Genomic DNA, 19,732 nt, shown 5'->3' with positions numbered 1-19,732 from the left:
AGTGGGGAAACTCCCAATCGCAAGACTTTTTGGCTTTAGTTGGTAATTTTTCATTGTCTCCTTTATCAGATGGGTTTGGTCGCTTACAGGTGATGGGTATTTTTCTGTGTCGTCTGCGCACATTTTCTTGGATGACAAGATGTGACGTGTTTCTTTTCACTCCACTAGGTGGTGCAATGTGATTCCCATCAAGGTGGATATTCTAGCTTGGAGACTATCTACGGATAAACTTCCTACTATAATTAATCTTGATAGACAGGGGATTGATGTGCCATCTTTGCTTTACCCGATTTGTGATGCTGCTTTGATAAGTTCTTCTCATTTTTTTTTTCTTGTCGGCGCTTCGAAGTTACATGTGCAAATTTTTCGTTGGTAGGGCTTTGATGTTCATAATTTACTCTCATTTTCAGATTGGTGCTCTTGGTTCATGTCACTTCGTCTTTCGGGTAAAGCAAAAATGTGGGTGGAGGGTATATTTTTTCGACTTGGTGTATTTGGAAATTTCGGTATGCCTTGCTTTTTGCGATTCTCAAGCCGAAAATGGGAACACTTTTTGATAATTTTGTCACTCAACTTTGTTTTGGTGTAATTCTAGGTTAAAAAAACATTAACTATGTGGATTGGCTCAAAAGCCCTATGCTTGCTATTTCTTGATGTTTTTGTTTGGTTAGTTTCTTACTAGTTGGTTTCTAATAAAATTTTGCCTTTCTCTCTCTCTCTCTCTCTCTCTATATATATATATATATATATATATATATATATATATATATATATATATATATATATATATATATATCGCTCTCATCATCGTTATCCCCATGATCAACCACGTCATCTTCCTTATTCAGGCATTTTCCCTCCGACCTCATTGTTTCTCCGCTTCCTTCTTTCTTCACCAAAACAATAAAAGCACACTCAAACACTCACAAAAGGGCCAAAGTTAGGGTAATGAATGATTTCAGTAGATGGAGGTTGCCAATTGAGTCAAACCCTAGAAGTTAGTATCTCTATATAGGACATAATCGTCGATAAATAGGATTTATTCACTCAGCAAGGTCGCGTCACGCATATTCTAATCTTGCCACAATGTAACGCTTGGTCAATGTATTATTTTAATTCTCAACTTTGGAGTTCTTGTGGGAACTCGACGAGTTGGGCAGCTCCAACTCGTTGTGTAAATACTCTTTTGTCTGCGACTTTTAAGGATCCAACTTAACGAGTTGGGGAGTCCTAACTCGACGAGTTGACGAGTAATGATGAAACCCTAATTTTAGGGTGTTACACCCTATTTAAAGGACTTAAACCCTTTTGGCTAGCGTCCTTACAAGCCTCCCCATACAGGAAACTCTAGATTCTTGTTTCATCTTGCAGGCTTGTGTGTGGTGAGCTTAATGAGTGGTTTTTGGTGATTCTTGAAAGGAGCTTGGAGGTGGGAAGCAACTAGCTTGAAGGAGGGGCTTTAGATCCAGAAAATCTTCTTCAAGGGAAACATCTTTGAGGTATAAAGTCGACACCTTGTCATGTAGTTATCTAGATCTCCTTGCTTGAAGTTTAAGCTTGATTTTTGGGTCTTTGGTTGAGTTATCCAAGAAGAAGAGGTTTCCAGGGGTTGATAGGGTAGATTTGACCCCTTCATGACCTCTTGAAGCTTAAAGTTGCAAACTTTATTGGTCTCTATATCCCATTCATGCAATATGTCCACTATGAAGTCATAAATGAGCCTTAGAGGGTGTTTCTAGCATGCATGGACGTAAAGTGGGACAGTTTACATGATTTTTCCACCTTGGGACATCAAATCTGTGTTTTGGAGCGTTGGAGTGAGAGTTTAAGGGCTTAATGGGTCAAGACCCTCTTTAAAGAACCTAGGGTTTGAGTTGGAAGCTTTATGGATGATTCTTGAGGGTAAAGTTGGAAACTTTAGCCTTCTAGACATCATTTTGGTTGGGATCTGAGGTTTGGAGTCCTTTGATTCAAAGGAAGCGGCTTAATGCATTCAGAAGTTGGTTTTCTGGTCAACTCGACGAGTTAGTGGGATTTTTCGCGATCCGACCAGTCAACAAAGGAACTCGATGAGTTGATAGCCAAACTCGACGAGTCGAGTCAACTCGGAATGTTGACCTTGACTTTGACTTTGACTAAGGTTGACTGTTAGGGTTGAAGTATTGAGTTGAATCTAAGGAGTTGTTATGTTTAGGGATTAAGTAGAGCTGATACTCGGAGCCGAGACCTATTCAACTACTGTCAGCATTTGAGATGAGTTTTCTCACCATACCAATGGGTCGAAGGCACTAAGGTCGGCCCATGTTATTTAGTTGTAATGATTATGTATGGATGTGCTATCAATGTGTTATGTACTTATGTGAAGACCATGTGGGGGTTGCTATGGCAGTTGGTCGAGGCCATGTGGGGATTCTCATGGCAGTTGGTTAAGACCATGAATAGGTTCCCATGGCATTCAGAGTAAGACCAAGGAGGGTTCCATGACAGCCATATATGTTTATTTGTATGTATGGCGCATGTAAACTTATATGATTGTATGTGTGGTACGTTATAGGGAAGTCACTAAGCATTAGCTTACAGTTTGTTGGTTGTTTTAGGTACATCGGGATCTAAGGGCAAGAGCCCGACATGATGACGCAACACACACTCTCCAACATTTCGTTATGAACACTCTGATCTTTTGAATAATTTTATCGATGTAATGGAATTTTTGAGAAATACTTTATGGTTGGAATTTACAATTAAGGAACATGAATTATTATTTAAATGAAAATTTTTATTTGAAAATTTGGGCTGTTACACACAACCTTTACTAAAAGGTTATGTGGCGACTAGTCCAACCGTCACCTCGCTAGTTCACAAATTTAAAACTTTAAAAGAATTACATATCAAGAATCAGGATACGGATGCTACAATAGATGGTTTGACGATCTTTTTCCATCTTTTGTTGATATTTTGTATCGAGTATTTCTTGCGGATCATATGAAATTAAATAGGTTTCAAAAGCAATGTTTGTGGTCATTAGAACAATATTTTGCATTATATGGTAATTTTAGATGAAACATTGTTTTCAAAGACGCTAAATCGTGGATATATTCTTTATATGAGTCGATAAATAATTTCTTACTAATCTGTGTATAAATAATTATTTTGAATGACAATAAGTTTTCATTTCAGACGCCTTCCTATAATAATTGCTGAATATAATTTTTTTTTTCATTAAACTCTGTTGAAATAGAGGAGGTCTTGTGTTTGATTCATAACACCTTTATTTTTGTATATAATTTTTTTTTTCTTTATGCACAACAATTTATGATTTGAAATGTTGTATTATATTATAGAAATCTATAAATTGTTTTGAAATGTTGTATTATATTATAGAAATCTATAAAGCAGAAATTGTTGTATATGAAGAAAAATCATTATGCACAAATCAATTTTAATTTTTTTTTTAGGTTGCATGTGATTTCCTTTTTCTGGGTACGAAAACAGATCTTGGTTGAGCCACCTACCCAAATCTAGACTTAGATCCGCAACAAAATTTTACCGTTTTAACATACAAATTTAAATATTTATTACGAAATTGTTCTAAACATTTTCCACAATTCTTTTCATCCCATGTAACCTTTATTTTACGATCTTGACCAAACTCTTAATAGTTTGTCAAAATCCTTTTTACAAAATTTTCCAACTCTTTTTTATGTTTTTTATTTTTTATTTTTTATTTATTCATATTTTTTTGTAACTTCTTTTGAATCTTTTTTTAATAAATTTTCAACAAATCATTTTCATAAAAAAATTATTTGCAAATTAAGTTCTATAATTTTTTACTATATCTTTATGATTTTTAGTAAACTGTTAAATTTTTTTTATGAATTTTGTCTAAATTTATTTTTCAAATTTCTCCAATTTTTTTACATGTTTTCTTACATTTAATTGTTTTATAAACATATTTGTGCAACTTCTTTTAGATCTTTTTCTGTAGTGTTTATTTTACTAAATCATTATCATAAAATTTTCTTTAAAATTAGTTTCTATACCTATGTTTGAAATATATATATATATATATATATATATATATATATATATATATATATATATATATATATATATATATACTAGCCGTTTGCCCGCGCAAAGCGGCGACGACGAATAGTTTCTTTCAAACAATTAGTTTCATTCGGAGACATGTTATATTTCTAAGAACACTTGCACCATTATCGATCGGTTTCACAAAAATAAAAAGTGCAATGCCAAAACCAAAAAATATTGTGGTGGTGGATTCCATGGAGGAAAAGGAGATGGAGATTTGAATTAGTCTCCAGTCAACTATATTTTATGCAAAAAATCAGGGAACTCCAATTTGAATTAGCTTTTAAATTTCAAACGATTTGTCGAAAAGAAGTGTTTCAGATTTCGAATGCACCAGATACCAGAGAAGAGATATTTTAGGAGTACAAGTTGGGTCAAAATTGATGAAAATACTAATTCAATCCCTACAAATAAGGAAATACTAATTTAAATGTGTTTTTAATACTTGTATCCCTAGCATTATCATTTGTAAGATATATATTATAATATTATTATATTAATAGTTGGTTGTACTTTAAGCTTAAAAACTTAAACGTCTTAAAATATTATTATTATATTGATTCTATTTATAGAAATAATAAGATTTCTTTTATAAGGTAGTATATATATATATATATATATATATATATATATATATATATATATATATATATATATATATATATATATGATAGGTTTAATACAAACAATCCTATGTGTGCATGCAACCCTAGTTGGATCTATGTTTTCACTATGAGACATACAACTTTATGAACACAAAATAAACCCTAGCATGCTTCTATGATTTTCGAAATTTGCATAGAAGTGTAGTAGACATACCTTTGTTGTTATATAGCAATAACAACTAGTTTCCTTGATCTCTTGAACTCTCTTGAACTCTTGAAAGCAAGCACCACAATTGTAGTGCCTCTAATGGCTCACAAACACCTTGAAGCAAGAAGGTAACTAAGAGAGAAGAGGGAATGATGCTAATTTCGGCCCTAGGGTTCCCTTGGAATCAAGTGGCCTTAAATTGAAGCATAGGGCATGTATTTATACTATAGGGTGCTAGGGTTTTAGTCTAAACCCTAATGGACAGCTTAGCCACCAAGCAGCCCAAGGAACCTTATGGAATGAGGCCTTGGACGAAAATATGATGATCCTTCATCATAATTTCGTTCCCCCTTAGTCCATTAGGTTTCCTAGCCCAAAACTCAACTATCACACATTTGACAGTTTATACCCTTTTATTTAATTAATCTCTTTTAGTCACCAAATTAATTCCTAATTAATTTATGACTAATACTAATTAAATAAATATGATTTCTCCTTTAATATATTATTCTTATAATATATAAATAAATCATAATATCTCCTCTCTCATATCAAATTACCTTGTCAAGTTGCTTTGGTGAAGGCAACCCAAAAGGACCATGCACACTCGGGTCAAGTATATACCAAATATGGTTACTAACTTAGACAATAAAAGTTCTACATATGACAATAAAAGTCTTATGACATGTACTCGCCCTGATGTGGCTTTTGCTTTGAGCATGGTTAGTCGATATCAAGGGAATCCTGGTAGAGCACACTGGATTGCAGTAAAAAACATTCTTAAGTACTTACGAAAGACTAAGGACTGGGACCTTACCCTCGGTGGGAGCGATGACTTGAGAGTGAAAGGGTATAGTGACACTAATTTTCAGACTGACCGAGATAATTTCCGCTTTCAGTCGGGCTGGGTGTTTATCCTGAATGGAGGAGCGGTGACTTGGAAAAGTTCCTAGCAGGAGACCGTAGCTGATTCAACGTGCGAATCAGAGTACATAGCGACGAGCCTATGGAGATTTTCTGTGACAACGAGGGTGCGGTCGCCTTAACCAAGGAACCGATGGATCATGACAGATCTAGGCACATCGATAAAAAAATATCACTTCATAAGACATCGAGTAGAAGAATGACTCCTCGTAGTGAAGAGGGTATCGTCAAAAGAGAACCCAACAGATCCCCTTACGAAGGGACTGAGTAGGGTTAAACACTTGCAGCATTCTAGGAGTATCGGGCTGAATGACTATATTAGTTTTAGTGATTAGATAGTTGTTTAGAAACTTGTAATAGATAAAATGTAATTGACATTTGATGATTGAATAAATGAGTTTTATTTATGAGTAAAGTTACTATCGTTTGTCAATTGTTTACTATTGTTTCACTTTTGCATGTTTTGATTTCCAGAATAATATGATTATTCAAATTATCCACAATCGATCATGCTTTGGAAGTAGGTTATGAGACTAGACTGTCATGAATTGACTTGTAAATTGTCTAAGGCGTTAGACATAGCAAAAGTTTGCTACAACGTTCATGAGTACTCTTGAAATAATATTTGAGTATTGGATTAAACTCACGCTCACATGAATCACTTCATGGAATTTATCACGAGTGATTGTGAGATGATAATATTGTATAGTCTTTAAACCGAGATATATGAATACGATTTATAGTCTTTAAACCGAGATATATGAATTACTTCATGGAATTTGTATTAAAGTTTCTTTAATAGTCATTTGGTAGGAGAAAATGGTGATATATGAATAGATTTATAGTTTCATAAAGCGTTATAGACTATCATAAATTGTTTTAGAGATGTTCATAAAAAACAGCTATTTTTTGTATACTTTTATGTTATAGATATTTTTTAAGTATGCATGTCTACCTTTTGCAAACGTTTATGTAAAATAAATCTCTGACAAATATTTATGCAAATCACGCATTGTAGAACAACTTGTGGACGTGCCGGAGTGGTTATCGGGCATGACTAGAAATCATGTGGGCTTTGCCCGCGCAGGTTCGAATCCTGCCGTCCACGGTTGGTTTCTTCCTTTTTTTGAGTTTCTGTTTTTGGGTAAATTGTATAACAATGGCATGCCCTTAAGAAAAGATTTCTACATCTTAAAAATGAATATTTCACATTTTACGTAACATATAATCGGTACGCATCGTTAAACCATTCGATTTACCTTTCGAATGTAAATGCTCTATTTTTTTTGGAACAACGATATATTATTAAAAAACTAATGATATGTTACAAAAATTATAAGACCTTTCTTCTGAGGGGCTTAATCCCTTACCCAACCAGTGAAAAAGTATGATATTTGTGACTAGCTTTTACTAAAAAAAAAAAAAAAAAAAAAAAAAAACTTTTAATAGTTTTTAAAAGCTTTTAACTCATAAAGTAATGTAATTCTAAATTCAAAAATTTAATGTTAATTTTTTTCCAACAATTCTATAAAAATAAAAAATTACATTTCAGTTTGGGCAAATAGAAACTTTCTAAACATTGGAAGCCTATTATTGATAAATATCAGTGAAAATTATCAATTTGGAAGGCCAAATGTCTTTCTTTGGTGGACGACTAACTTTATTTAATGCAGTTCTCAATAGTCTTTCTTTATATTTTCCCTCTCTCTTTAAAGCTCCCAAAAAGGTGATTAATGTGTTGGATGGTATTAGAAGGCGCTTCTTATGGGGAGGTGGAGAAAATATGAGAAAAATAAATTGGGTTGCTTGGGATGTGGTCATTAACCCAAAACATATGGAAGGATTAGGTGTTAGATGCCTTGACGCAATCAACTTGGCGCTTTTAGCCAAATGGTGGTGGAGATTAGAAATCAGATATGATTCCTTTTGGTGCTCGTGTATTAAAGCAATTCACAATGTTCAACTTATTGATGGAAAGTCTATAAGGGTGTGTGGTCTAGTATATCTGAAATTGGAAGTGAGTTTGAGAAGAGAGGTATACATTTTGAGAGTCTTTTTAAGAGGGCTATGGGAAATGATGATAATACCCTCTATTGGAAAGACCATTGGTGTGGTGACAATGTTTTAAAAGATGTTTATCTGAATCTTTATGTCGTGGAGAAAAAAACGGACTGCCTTTTAAAAAAGAGGGTGTTTATTGAAAATGTGCATGTTATGTACCACTGTTGGGATTGGGCAAGACAACTTAGAAGGGGTCGTGAAACAGATCAATTTGTTGCAATGGTTGAACAGGTGGGCTGTGTATACTTTTTTTGATGGACGTGACATATGGAAGTGGGAAGGAGATGGTGATACGGAATTTTCAGTGAAAGATTTGATGGGTATGATGCTAAATCAATCCAACATGGGGAACTCTCTACCTTTCAAATGTTTTGCGTGACATTTGTTTCAAAATAGAATTCTTACCTCCTTGAATCTTATAAAGAGGGGAATGACCATATCTTCTTCTTTGTGCCCTTTCTGTTGAATCGATGAGGAGGGTGTTGATCATATCTTTATCTTACACCATGTTATGGATAATATGGAAGACGCGAAATGCTATTGTTTTCAAGAACGTAAAGCGAACGACTATGTTTATTGCAGATGATATTAGTATGGATACTTTCAATTAGATTAAACATAAGTCTAAATGTAATTTTATTGTCTGGCATGCTTAGAACGCATCCCTTATCTTAGACTGTTTTTTGTAATTGCTCGAGCTTCTCGCTTGGGCTTGTTGTTCGTTTTATTTGTCAATATAATGCTCGCCGTTCAAAAAAAATCTATTAGACATAATATAAAAATCATCTTTGTTAATCATTTAGTACAATACTATCCAAATACTACACTACAATTACATTTAAAAACGAACAAAATATGGATATGGATATGGTTAATGATCGGATGATTTCTTTAGATCTATTAAAAATGTACAAGAATATGATATATATATGATCATTCATCCTTCATCCAATGCCTAAAAACATGTGATATAAACCCTAAACAGAAACAAAAAGCTCCAACAATTACAAGAATTCGAACCCACAAAATCGAGTTATATGCCTTGAAAACAATCGCTTCCCATGCTGAAAACCATAACACTGAAAAAATGGACCCCACAATTGCACCCACAACAACTTGGCTTGTAGTGTGATATCGTAGTAAAATCCTTAGCCATGACTGCATAAATAATCCAATTCGAAAGTTTGATTAAAAACAAATTCGCATTACACAAATAATTAATCCAATTTTAAATGTATGTAAGTATACTTACGAAATAAGAACCAAGAGCTACAACAAGAACACTAAAGACGCCTGTAACTACATTCAATCCTTGACCTTTGATCACTGTCATTACAACATGATGATGATGATGAAACACATAAAAGTTTCAGAAAAAGATGAAGTTATTAAATGAAGTGATGATCGAGTTGAAAAGAATGTTAATTACCTGACAATATCAAGATTAAGGTGGCGTAGAAGATGGATTGGGCATGCGAAGATGGCATTCCATGGCCTGAACTTACTCTAGAAACAGGGCGTTCTTGTTTCAAAATCTGCTTCAAAGTGATTGATAGTATAACATTCAGAACAGACCCCATTGCAGCCCATAATGCAAGAGCATCGTGTCTCAACAGAATGAATCCACCGAAAATTGCAGCTACCACCCATTTACTCTGATACGCAATTTCAACAATCCATAAGAGAGAATCGAAAACAAATGAATGATTTGAGGTTATTGTGTTTTCTGGCAGAATCTAATTTGGATATGGGGAAATAAATGTAAGGAAACAACAATACCAACCAAACGATTAACAACTGTGTGTAGCCCACCAACTGTTTGATGAAATGAATCACCTCCATAATCGATCAAAGTTTCCTGTTCTAAAGCGGAAACTGCAGGACTAAAACGTTCATTATCACCACCACCACCGCTGAGTATCCCCGTCTCAATCGATTCCTCAACCTTCATTTTCTTCAGTCTAACAGATTTCGGATATCCAATTGCAGATTCCTTCAAGGTACGAAAAACGGGAGTAGAAAAGGGGGTTTTCCGATGAATATCGAACTTATGAAATTGGTTCAAAATTGGTGGTGGGCTTATCAAGATCGACACCACTGCAAACAACATAGTGTAATTAGAGAAGATGACGAGGTGATCTGCATCGATTAGGGTTTATTTCCGGATATATTGGAGATGTTGAGATGGATTGAGAGGTTGTTATTTAAACAGGTAGGTAGTGTCGTGTAGAAAACTCCAAAAAGGGAATCGAAGTAGTTTGTTGATCTTGATTCCTGCATTCAAGATTAGTAATTAGGGTTTTGAAATTGTTGCAACTGGATCGGTAAGTCAACTATCCACGGCAGCTTTCATCAGCGGACCGGGTCAAAATACTTCAACTGGACACGAAAGGGCATATGCCTTATGCATATATGGATAGGGTTGTGTCACAAATAAATTACATTTCTCATTGTTTTTAGGGTTCATCTTGTTATTAACAATATAGCCTATAATCATATAATAATAGCCTTGCTTTGTGTTTTAAATTTGGCTATTAAAATGATATGTTTTATGTTTTTGTCTGGTTTTATATGATTATGTTGAAGAACCCGATAGGGTGAAATTAGTCCTTCATGTATACACACCACGACACCTTGTCATCTTCTTCTTCCATCCTCCTTCCATTTTCAATCCGGTATACTCACAACAAAAGAATATGGTGGGCAAAACGAGAGACCATGCTTGTGGTTTCAAATCAACACCACGAAAGGACCAGGATGGTGTTCACGGACAACCACCATGTCCACCTGGACCACGGAGGGTTTCGTGATACCTATACTAGACGGTCTTATAAATGAACCAAGGTTGTAAAAATCGTTTGACGGTAGCTCGACGACGTTCGACTGACGATAAACAATTAATTAGATTAGACGGGGATTAATCAGGGACCCTAATATTAATGAAATTATTTAAAAAATTAATATTTCCTAAAAAATTAAGTATTTGAAAATTTAAAATTTTAAAAATATGAAAATTTGAAAATTTTAATATAATATTTTAAAATTTGAAAACTTAAAAATTAAAAAAATTTAAATTTTAGTGTAATAATTGAAAATAAAAATTTCGAATTTTTTAAATATTTCTCGTCTATGATCGCCAAGCCCGAGTTTGACCAATTTCCGCCAAGCAACATAATCATAATTAGTTCAAGACCGTCAAACAATTAATCGGTCCCCAAGGCCAATTTCTGCAACACTGAAAGGAACAAAAAAGATGGTAACATGTTGGATTTAAAAATATGATAAATACAAATAAATTTCTCAAGTTTTACACGTGTAGTTGGGAAAAACCTTAACAGGCTTTGACCATAATTTTCACGCAGAATTATCATTCTAGTCTACTTAACCACTTTCATGGTTAACTTTGTTATATATCTTGCAAAATCAATCCTAAAATTGGGTTTAAAGTCCAAATTTGGTCGCTGTAATTTGCAAAAAAGTCCACCATATGTCCAAAAAGTTTTCAACTTATACCACATGTCCCAGTAATTTATTGACTAATTTTGAGATTTTCCGGCGAGAATAGGATTCTCTAGTGAGGGTGGGTTTGTCCGCGATGGGGAGAGGAGTAGAAAGGTGATAGCGATTTGGAGAATGGAAGGGTGATGGAGGCTGTAACAACCGTTTGCAGGTGAGGGTGGGTTTTTGGAAACAAGGCTCTCCGGCGGAGCTAGAGACAACGGGGTTGGTTGGGTTGTGGTCGCAAGGGTGGGGCGAACATAGTGGAGGCCTCAATTTGTGGCTTAACGACGATTTAAGGGATCAATTTTTGAAGTTGCATGTGGTTGTGGCAGTGACTACGGAGACGTGAGATGAAAAAGTTAACCACAAGGACCAATTTTGCAAGAAAGATAACAGAGTTAACCATGAAACTGGTTAAGTGGATTAGAGTGATAACTTTACATAAAAGTTGTGGCAAAAGCCAACAAAAAAAATGTTAGGGCTTTTTCCAACTACGTGTGTAAAACTTAGGACTTTTATGGTATTTGTCCTTAAAAATAAACCAAATTATTATTCATATTTTTGAAATACATGGTTAGTTTAATAAAATTAAATGGTAACCGAAAGCTAGTAGCTGATATTTGTTAATTGTTAACAATTAGTTGAAAGCTAAAAGTTGATAGCTAAAAGTTGTAACTTTTATATGTTAAGAAATATTTGACAAACTAGTTGTAAGCTTTTAAAAATGTAAATCCATCTAAAAGCTAAAAGTTAAATCTCATAAAAATTAAATGTAGTAGCTGAACTTTTTGTTTAAAATAAAAATATTTAAGTTTGTATTTCTGAACAAAGATTTTTCTTTAATATAATTTGTTTTTTACCTCTATTTTCTTTTTGAAAAGTTAAATTATAAAAGCTTGCTTCCAAAAACCCTAATAATCCATTGAAAAGCAAAATACATTTACGTGTTGAATTGAGCTATGAGGGAGCTATGAAGTCTAGTCCCACATAACACCATATTTTTTTGCATATAGAGGTGAGCTTCCATACTTGTGGACCAGGACCTGGACCTATACCTTAAGCGACATTGGTTTTATACTATCAAGTCAGCTCTCGATACATCAAATCACACTCAATCAGTTTCGGTTTTATTACCAACTCGGTACACTAATTCTCGGTTATTATTGTTTTTCATATTTTCAACATTTATATGTATTTTGGAAAACTTTTAAAAATAACATAACTCATTCGTTTGAAGCCGGATTGACATAGTATGCTTTCCAACATGTAATTTAGATTTTGTACTTCAATTTAGGTTATCATTTCATCATTTTTGGGATATTATTCAATGAGTTACATTCTGCTGAAACCAGGATATCAAAGTTGAAAGTTTTTCAACTTTTCAGCTTTTATGTGTAATCTGTAAAACTTTAAAATTTGCATAACTCATTCTTTTGAAGTTTGGATTAATATGAGATATTTATCATGTAGTTTAGAGTTTGTACTTCATTTTAGTCTATAATTTTATAATTTTTGGTTTAATATTCAATGAGTTACATCAACAAACCCTCTTTCTCCACAACCTGTAGCCACATATAAATAAAGAAACTATATTGATATGGTTGTTCATTATTCGGATATAAATTGATTATCTAGTCAACTAATTCGTATTGGAATGTATGCATAATATATTTCAATTATTGGATTAGGTTCAACGAAAACGTAATTAGTCTTATGAATTTCAGTTAGCAAGATGAGAACCAGATAGTTTAAAAAAGTAAATAACAATTATTTATTTATTCATATATATATATATATATATATATATATATATATATATATATATATATATATATATATACATACACACATAGGACTATGACCTACGTTTTTACGTAGGTGTGTGTGTGTGTGGGGGGGGGGGGATACGAAATAGATATAAATGTATAAAAAGTTGGCACAATAATAAAACAAAGATAAAGTAATAGAAATAGACTTAGCGTTATTGGTAATACTGAAATGTCTAAAAAATATAATGAAATGCCTAAATATCTATAATCATTGAAGGACCTCTTTGTAATCAAAATTTTCTATTCTATTAGTTGGATGACTTTCCTCATCACATAAGAGTACCTTCAAGCATCTTTTACTTGTGACGCATGAAACAACGACATATAGCTAACCATGAGTGAAGACGAGTCTACACAAGTAAATTACAACATTTGACAATGATTGTCATTGACTTTTGTTAATGGTCATAGGAATCAAACACCTACGGGGAATTCCCTCTATTGAAAACAGAATGAAATTGTTTTTATCAGACATTCACTATTCTTTTTATCTTCACCACTCACATTCTTCGGCTTTCATTGCATAAAAAATGATGTGACATCCCCAAAATCACGGTCAGAAAAGACCGGTTTCATTTAAGCTTTTAAAATAATTTCAGAGTAATCCATTGATTTAAAAGAGTTGCGGAATTTATCCCCAAAACGATACATGATAAAATAAGGCTTATCAAAAAATTTCTTAAAGAGATGTATTTTCATTATATATCAAAACTCGGGATGTCATGTTCCGATACAGACACAAAAGCATAAACAATAAAACATAGACCTTACACAGTTATATACAACTACTGGTCTATAAACAAAAACATCTTCACAAGTTCTCTAACTTATGCTCTCGCGCCACTACCTGTAATACAAAGAAACTGAGTGGGTCAGGCTTGGGAGCCTAGTGAACATATAGGGTTTTCAACCCACAATAAATAGTTATATTTAATTTCACTAACCAACAATAACCTGATTACCCATTCCCGTTATCCTCACTTTACGTCCCTATTACAAGAACTATTACAAGGGACCTAATCTAGGATTTTCATCGGGACGGACACTACTGCAAAGGGGTTTCCTCAGCAAGGAATGTCCTACGACAACCATGAGGGGGATAGAATACAACAAATGAACACCCAAGTTCACTACACCTACAGGTTATGATCCTGCCAGCGTTCCACTAAACTGTCTAGAAAAGTCCGTGGTCGTCATCCATATTCTGCTGGACGACTAGATCCATATACTTGTTTATATAAAACTTAAAACCTGTATAACATATTCATTCAATACCCATACCACATAACGAATAGTATATAGTCACATAGCACGTATATAGAGTATAACTCATATATGTGTGTTATCAGAAAGCAACTACACACTTACTTATATCATATATCTAATACATTCATCAATACTTGTATTAAAATCATGTATGTGAAAGGGACTATGCACTCACTTGATAAGATGATGCTCAGACAACACTACGGCTCTTTAAAACATCATTCTTTGGTGAAACCGGGATGCTTTACAAAAACCGGACTTCTCGCGGGCAGAGCTTCGGCTCGAAACTCTTTTCTTCTCGGGATCTCCGGAGCTTTGGGACTCGCTTCGGGTGTCAGGATGATACCCGGGCTTCGAGGGTATAACTTGCATGTAAATCGAGGTAATACGGAGTGAGAGGAGAGAAATTGAGCAACCAATTTGGCTGGACCCGACTCTTATTTATTTGGAGTTAAAAAACCATGCACATGTCGTGAGCCACTTATGCTCACGTCGTGAGCCCGATATGACTTGCTCTGGAAGACGTCCATCACCTGCTCACGTCGTGAGCTCTGACACAGGTGGAAGTTCGTGCCCCGAACTTCAGAAATTCATATCTTTCGCATACGAGCTCTGTATCCGATGTTCTTTATATCCACGCGTAGGTGAGATTATGCTCTACAACTCTCGCTTAGACTCCGTCGGCTAATTTCGAATTTAACTTTTATTATATTATTTTTAGTAGGCCGGGACAGGAAAACTCCATCAGAAATTCATAACTTCTTCATCTGACATCCGTTTTCGTCTGTATTTTCATCGTTGGACTACTATCGACGAGATCTTCGATTCTCGTTTAGATTGTTTTGGCCAAATATCACTCGATCTCAATTTTGAGATTTGGGCTGCATACCGCTAAGGCGAAACTTCGAAAAATCATAAATTCCTCACACGAAGTAAGATTTAGACGTTCTTTTTATGGAAGCTCTCGGTTTAACGTATTCTACGACTTTCGTTTAGATCACTAAGGCTAAATATCGCTCTATCGTAAATTCACTATTTACGTCGCGTAGTTTCGTGTCGGTTCTGTCGCGAAACTTTGACAGATCACAACTTTTTCGTTATAACTCAGATTTCGGCATTCTTTATATTTTCGGAAACCTTGCCACGGCCACTACGCCTTCATGTATCGATATCGGTTTTATCTAACATTTTATTTTTATGCTTATTTTTATTCTTAATTCATTTAAGCGACACGATTAAGCATAAAACACATAATTATCAAATAATACATTCTTATTATTTCTAAATGAGTTACAAAGATTAACCTAGACTATTACATCAATGTTAATGCCTAGCCTAGAAACACGGGCGTTACAATTCTCTTCACCTTAGGATGATTTTGTCCTCGGAATCACACATCAACAAACAAATGTGAATAGCGACTCATCATGTCACTCTCCCTCTCCCATGTGAGATGTGGCCCATTCTTATGTTTCCATCGGACAAGCACTATCTCGACCATCTTGCGTCGCAACTTCTTAGTCTTTCGGTCATCGATTGCCGTTGGTTCTTCAATTAACCTCTTGTTCTCATCAATTCTCAATTCCAAAAGTGGAATCATGTCGGGAACTTCTCCCATGAACTTCCTCAGATAACACACATGGAAAGTGTTATGTATTCCATTCAGTTCTTCGGGTAATTCTAGCTTGTAAGCTTGGTTCCCAATCCTCTGAAGATCTTTAAATGGTCCAATAAACCTTGGACTCAATTTCCCCCCTTTACCAAATCTTATAAATCCCTTCCATGGTGAGACTTTAAGTAAAACCGAATCTCCAACCTCAAAAGTCATCGGTCTTCTTTTCTTGTCACTTGTCAGCATAACTCTTTTGACAATCCTGAGCTGCTAACATTCTCTCCCTAATCACTTTCAACTTTATAGTAGTTTGATGGACTATCTCGGGTCGCATAAACTGCTTTTCCCCAGCCTCAAGCCAACAAGACGGTGTACAAAATTTTTGTCCGTACATAGCTTGATAAGATGCCATCTTTATGCTCGAGTGGAAACTATTATTGTAAGAAAATTCTACCAAAGGCAAATGTTCATTCCAGTTGCCTTAGAATTCCAGGGTACATGCTCTCAGCATATCTTCAAGTGTTTGTATCATTCGTTCGCTCTGACCATCAGTCTGTGGATGGTAAGCTCTACTCAAACACAACTTGGTACCTAATTCCTCTTGTAGACTTCTCCAAAATCGCGAGGTGAAACGACTGTCACGATCTGACACAATCGTTAATGGAACACCGTTAAGCCTCACAATTTCCTTCACGTAAGAATTCACAAGCTTATCCATAGACCATTTCTCATTGGATGCTATGAAATGCACACTCTTAGTGAAGCGATCAACGACCACCCAAATCATGTCGTGACCATTCTTTGTTCTGGGCAGTTTAGTGACAAAATCCATAGCAATGTCTTCCCATTTACCCATAGGCACATGTAAAGGTTCTAAACTCCCATATGGTTTCTGATGTTGTGCCTTGACCCGCGCACATGTCACACGTTCCGCCACATACTTTGCAATATCAAGCTTCATCGTCGGCCACCAGTAATAGGGTTTCAGGTCCCTATACATTTTAGTGCTGCCAGGATGAATTGAGTATATGGTTTTGTGAGCTTCTTCCATTAGAAGATCTCTTATTCCTCTTAACTTAGGTACCCAAATACGATCTTGGAATACCTTCAGTCCATGACTATTTGTTCTAAACACCAACGTTTTGCCCAAAAGTTCCTCCTTCCGGTCATTCTTTTCAGAATCTTCCTCTTGAGCTTTCTTTATACTCTCCACAATTCTCGAGAAAACTTCTATGCTCAACGCTCTTGTCCTTTTTCTTTCAAGATTGACTTTCCGACTGAGAGCATCAACAACAACATTTGCTTTACCAGGGTGGTAAAGTATCTCACAGTCGTAGTCCTTAAGTAACTCTAGCCAGCGTTGTTGCCTCATATTCAATTCTTTCTGACTAAAGAGATATTGGAGACTCTTATGATCAGAGAAAAGCTTGCACTTTGTGCCATAGAGGTAATGCCTCCATATCTTCAGAGCGAAAACTACCGATGCCAGCTCCAAATCGTAAGTGGGGTAGTTCTTTTCATACTCCTTCAGCTATCGAGACGCATATGCTATCACCTTTTCTCTTTGGGTCAAAACACAACCCAACCCAACCCCAGACGCATCACTATAGACATCGAAGTCTTAAACTCCATCGGGTATAGAAAGAATCAGTGCTTCACATAGCTTCTTCTTTAGCAACTCGAATGCTTCTTTGTGCTTATCGCTCCAAGAATAAGTAGCTCCTTTGTGGGTCAAAGCTGTTAGTGGAGTAGCGATCGAAGAAAAGCCTTGGATAAACCTTCGGTAATATCCGACTAATCCCTAAAAGCTTCGGATCTCCGTGGGACTTTTCGGTTGTTCCCACTTCATCACAACTTCAATCTTTGCTGGATCAACCATTATCCCTTTTTGTTGACCACGTGACCTAAGAATTGGACTTCTAGAATCCAAAAATCACATTTGGAGAACTTGGCATACATCTTCTCCTTCTTCAAGACTTCTAACACTTCTTGCAAGTGTTGGCCATGCTCCTCTTGGCTTTTCGAGTAAATCAGAATGTCATCTATGAACACTATCACAGATTTATCAAGGAACGGTTTACAAACCCTGTTCATTAAATCCATGAATGCTGCTGGAGCATTGGTTAGTCCAAACGACATAACCAAAAACTCATAGTGTACATATCGTGTTCTGAATACAGTCTTTTCGATATCCTGCTCTCTCACCTTCAACTGATGATATCCTGACCTTAGGTCGATCTTTGAAAAATAACTTGAACCTTGTAGTTGATCGAACATGTCATCAATCCTCGAAAACAAATATCTATTCTTTATTGTTGCCTTATTCAGCTCGCTGTAATCGATACACATTCTCATACTCCCGTCCTTCTTCTTCATGAATAACACCGGAGCTCCCCAGGGTGAGGAACTAGGTCTTATGAAACCTTTGTCTAATAACTCCTAACGTTGCATCATCAGCTCCTTCATCTCCATCAGTGCTAGTCGGTAAGGTGCTTTTTCTATTGGCGTCGTTCCTGGTAACAAGTCTATTCTGAAATCCACTTGTTTATCAGGCGGTAATCCGAGAAGATCTTCGGGAAATACTTCCGGATAATCCCACACGACAGGAATGCTCTGCATCTCCTTTTTCTCCTTCTTAGCATCGATCACGAATGTTAGATACGATGTACATCCTTTAACCAAACACTTTCTGTCTTTCATTAGAGAAATAATCCCATAATTTACTTTGCGTTTGTCCCCATACACCATAAATGACTCTTTCCCTGGCGGGTTTACTTTTACTATCTTCTTTTTGCATAATATCTCGACATCATTGGCACTAAGCCATTCCATTCCTAGCACGATGTCGAAACCATTTAGTTCAATAGGCAATAATTCCTCGTGGAACTTATTCCCATTCAAGTCAATGAAAATATTTTTCATGCGATGGCTAACAGGTATAAACTTGCCACTAGCAACTTCGACTAATAAAGCATTATCTAGTCTATCAACAGGCAACGCTAGTTTTCTACCAAATTCATGGGAAATAAAGGAGTAGTTGGCTCCAGAATCAAATAAAATTTGGGCAGGCAATTTGTTTACGAGAAAGGTACCTGAAGCGACATCAACTTCATCATTCGCAACCTCAAGTCTAATCTGAAAGGCTCTCGCCTTCGGCTTTGGTGGAATATTGGGTTTTGCAGACTCCTTCTTTTTAGGATAGTCTTTCAAAATGTGTCCCTCTTCGTTACATCCAAAGCACACTCTCTTGTTGGACGGACACTCATTGGCATAATTCCCGGTTTTTCCACATTTGCAGCAGGTCACTTCCTCACTACATTTCCCAGAGTGTTTTTCTTGCACTTTTCACACCATTTCGATTCGCCTCCAAACTTCTTCGAATTAGACTTCGAAGATTTATTTTTATTGATGGAAGCCAAAGTTCCTTCAAACTTTCTCTTATCACCAACTTCAACCTTGATGGCAGTTCTTCCCTTGATCATGTCCTCAACAGACTTGGCATCCCAAATAGCTGCCTCCAGAGTAGGTGCCTGACGTACTGGCACAACGTACTCCCATGGGAGTCCCTTTGCATATCGATCAACTTTCGTCAACTCGTTTGGAACGATGCGCAAAGCAAACTCCATTTTTTCGG

The 19,732-nt window shown here is 35.6% G+C and overlaps 1 protein-coding gene and 1 non-coding gene across 2 annotated transcripts; one reads left to right on the top strand and one right to left on the bottom strand.

The window, feature by feature from the left end:
* The first annotated feature begins 6,855 nt into the window (after positions 1-6,855).
* TRNAS-AGA (transfer RNA serine (anticodon AGA)) lies at positions 6,856-6,937 on the top strand. The gene has a single exon. It is a non-coding gene; the product is annotated as a tRNA-Ser (tRNA).
* A 1,717-nt stretch (positions 6,938-8,654) lies between these two features.
* On the bottom strand, positions 8,655-10,267 carry LOC145093040 (lipid phosphate phosphatase epsilon 1, chloroplastic-like). The gene is made up of 4 exons (XM_079031077.1): positions 9,674-10,267; positions 9,320-9,545; positions 9,143-9,216; positions 8,655-9,048 (listed from the first exon to the last, which is right to left on the bottom strand). The coding sequence occupies exons 1-4, from the start codon at positions 9,998-10,000 to the stop codon at positions 8,824-8,826; spliced, it is 852 nt and encodes a 283-aa protein (XP_078887203.1). The 5' UTR covers positions 10,001-10,267; the 3' UTR covers positions 8,655-8,823.
* Between the last annotated feature and the right edge of the window lie 9,465 nt (positions 10,268-19,732).

Source organism: Lactuca serriola, chromosome 3, assembly GCF_051521515.1.
Source record: "Lactuca serriola cultivar US96UC23 chromosome 3, Lser_US96UC23_V15, whole genome shotgun sequence".
NCBI classification, from domain to species: domain Eukaryota; kingdom Viridiplantae; phylum Streptophyta; class Magnoliopsida; order Asterales; family Asteraceae; genus Lactuca; species Lactuca serriola.
The sequence above is the reverse complement of the archived record's forward strand: the minus strand, read 5'-3'. Positions and strand labels throughout refer to the sequence as shown.

Excerpts from the sequence above, each read along its gene's own strand:
- LOC145093040 (XM_079031077.1), bottom strand. The coding sequence starts at position 10,000 with ATGTTGTTTGCAGTGGTGTCGATCTTGATAAGCCCACCACCAATTTTG. Across the intron at positions 9,217-9,319 it reads CTTAATCTTGATATTGTCAG|TGATCAAAGGTCAAGGATTG; the intron begins GTAATTAACATT and ends TTGTAATGACAG. Across the intron at positions 9,049-9,142 it reads TAGCTCTTGGTTCTTATTTC|TCATGGCTAAGGATTTTACT; the intron begins GTAAGTATACTT and ends TTATTTATGCAG.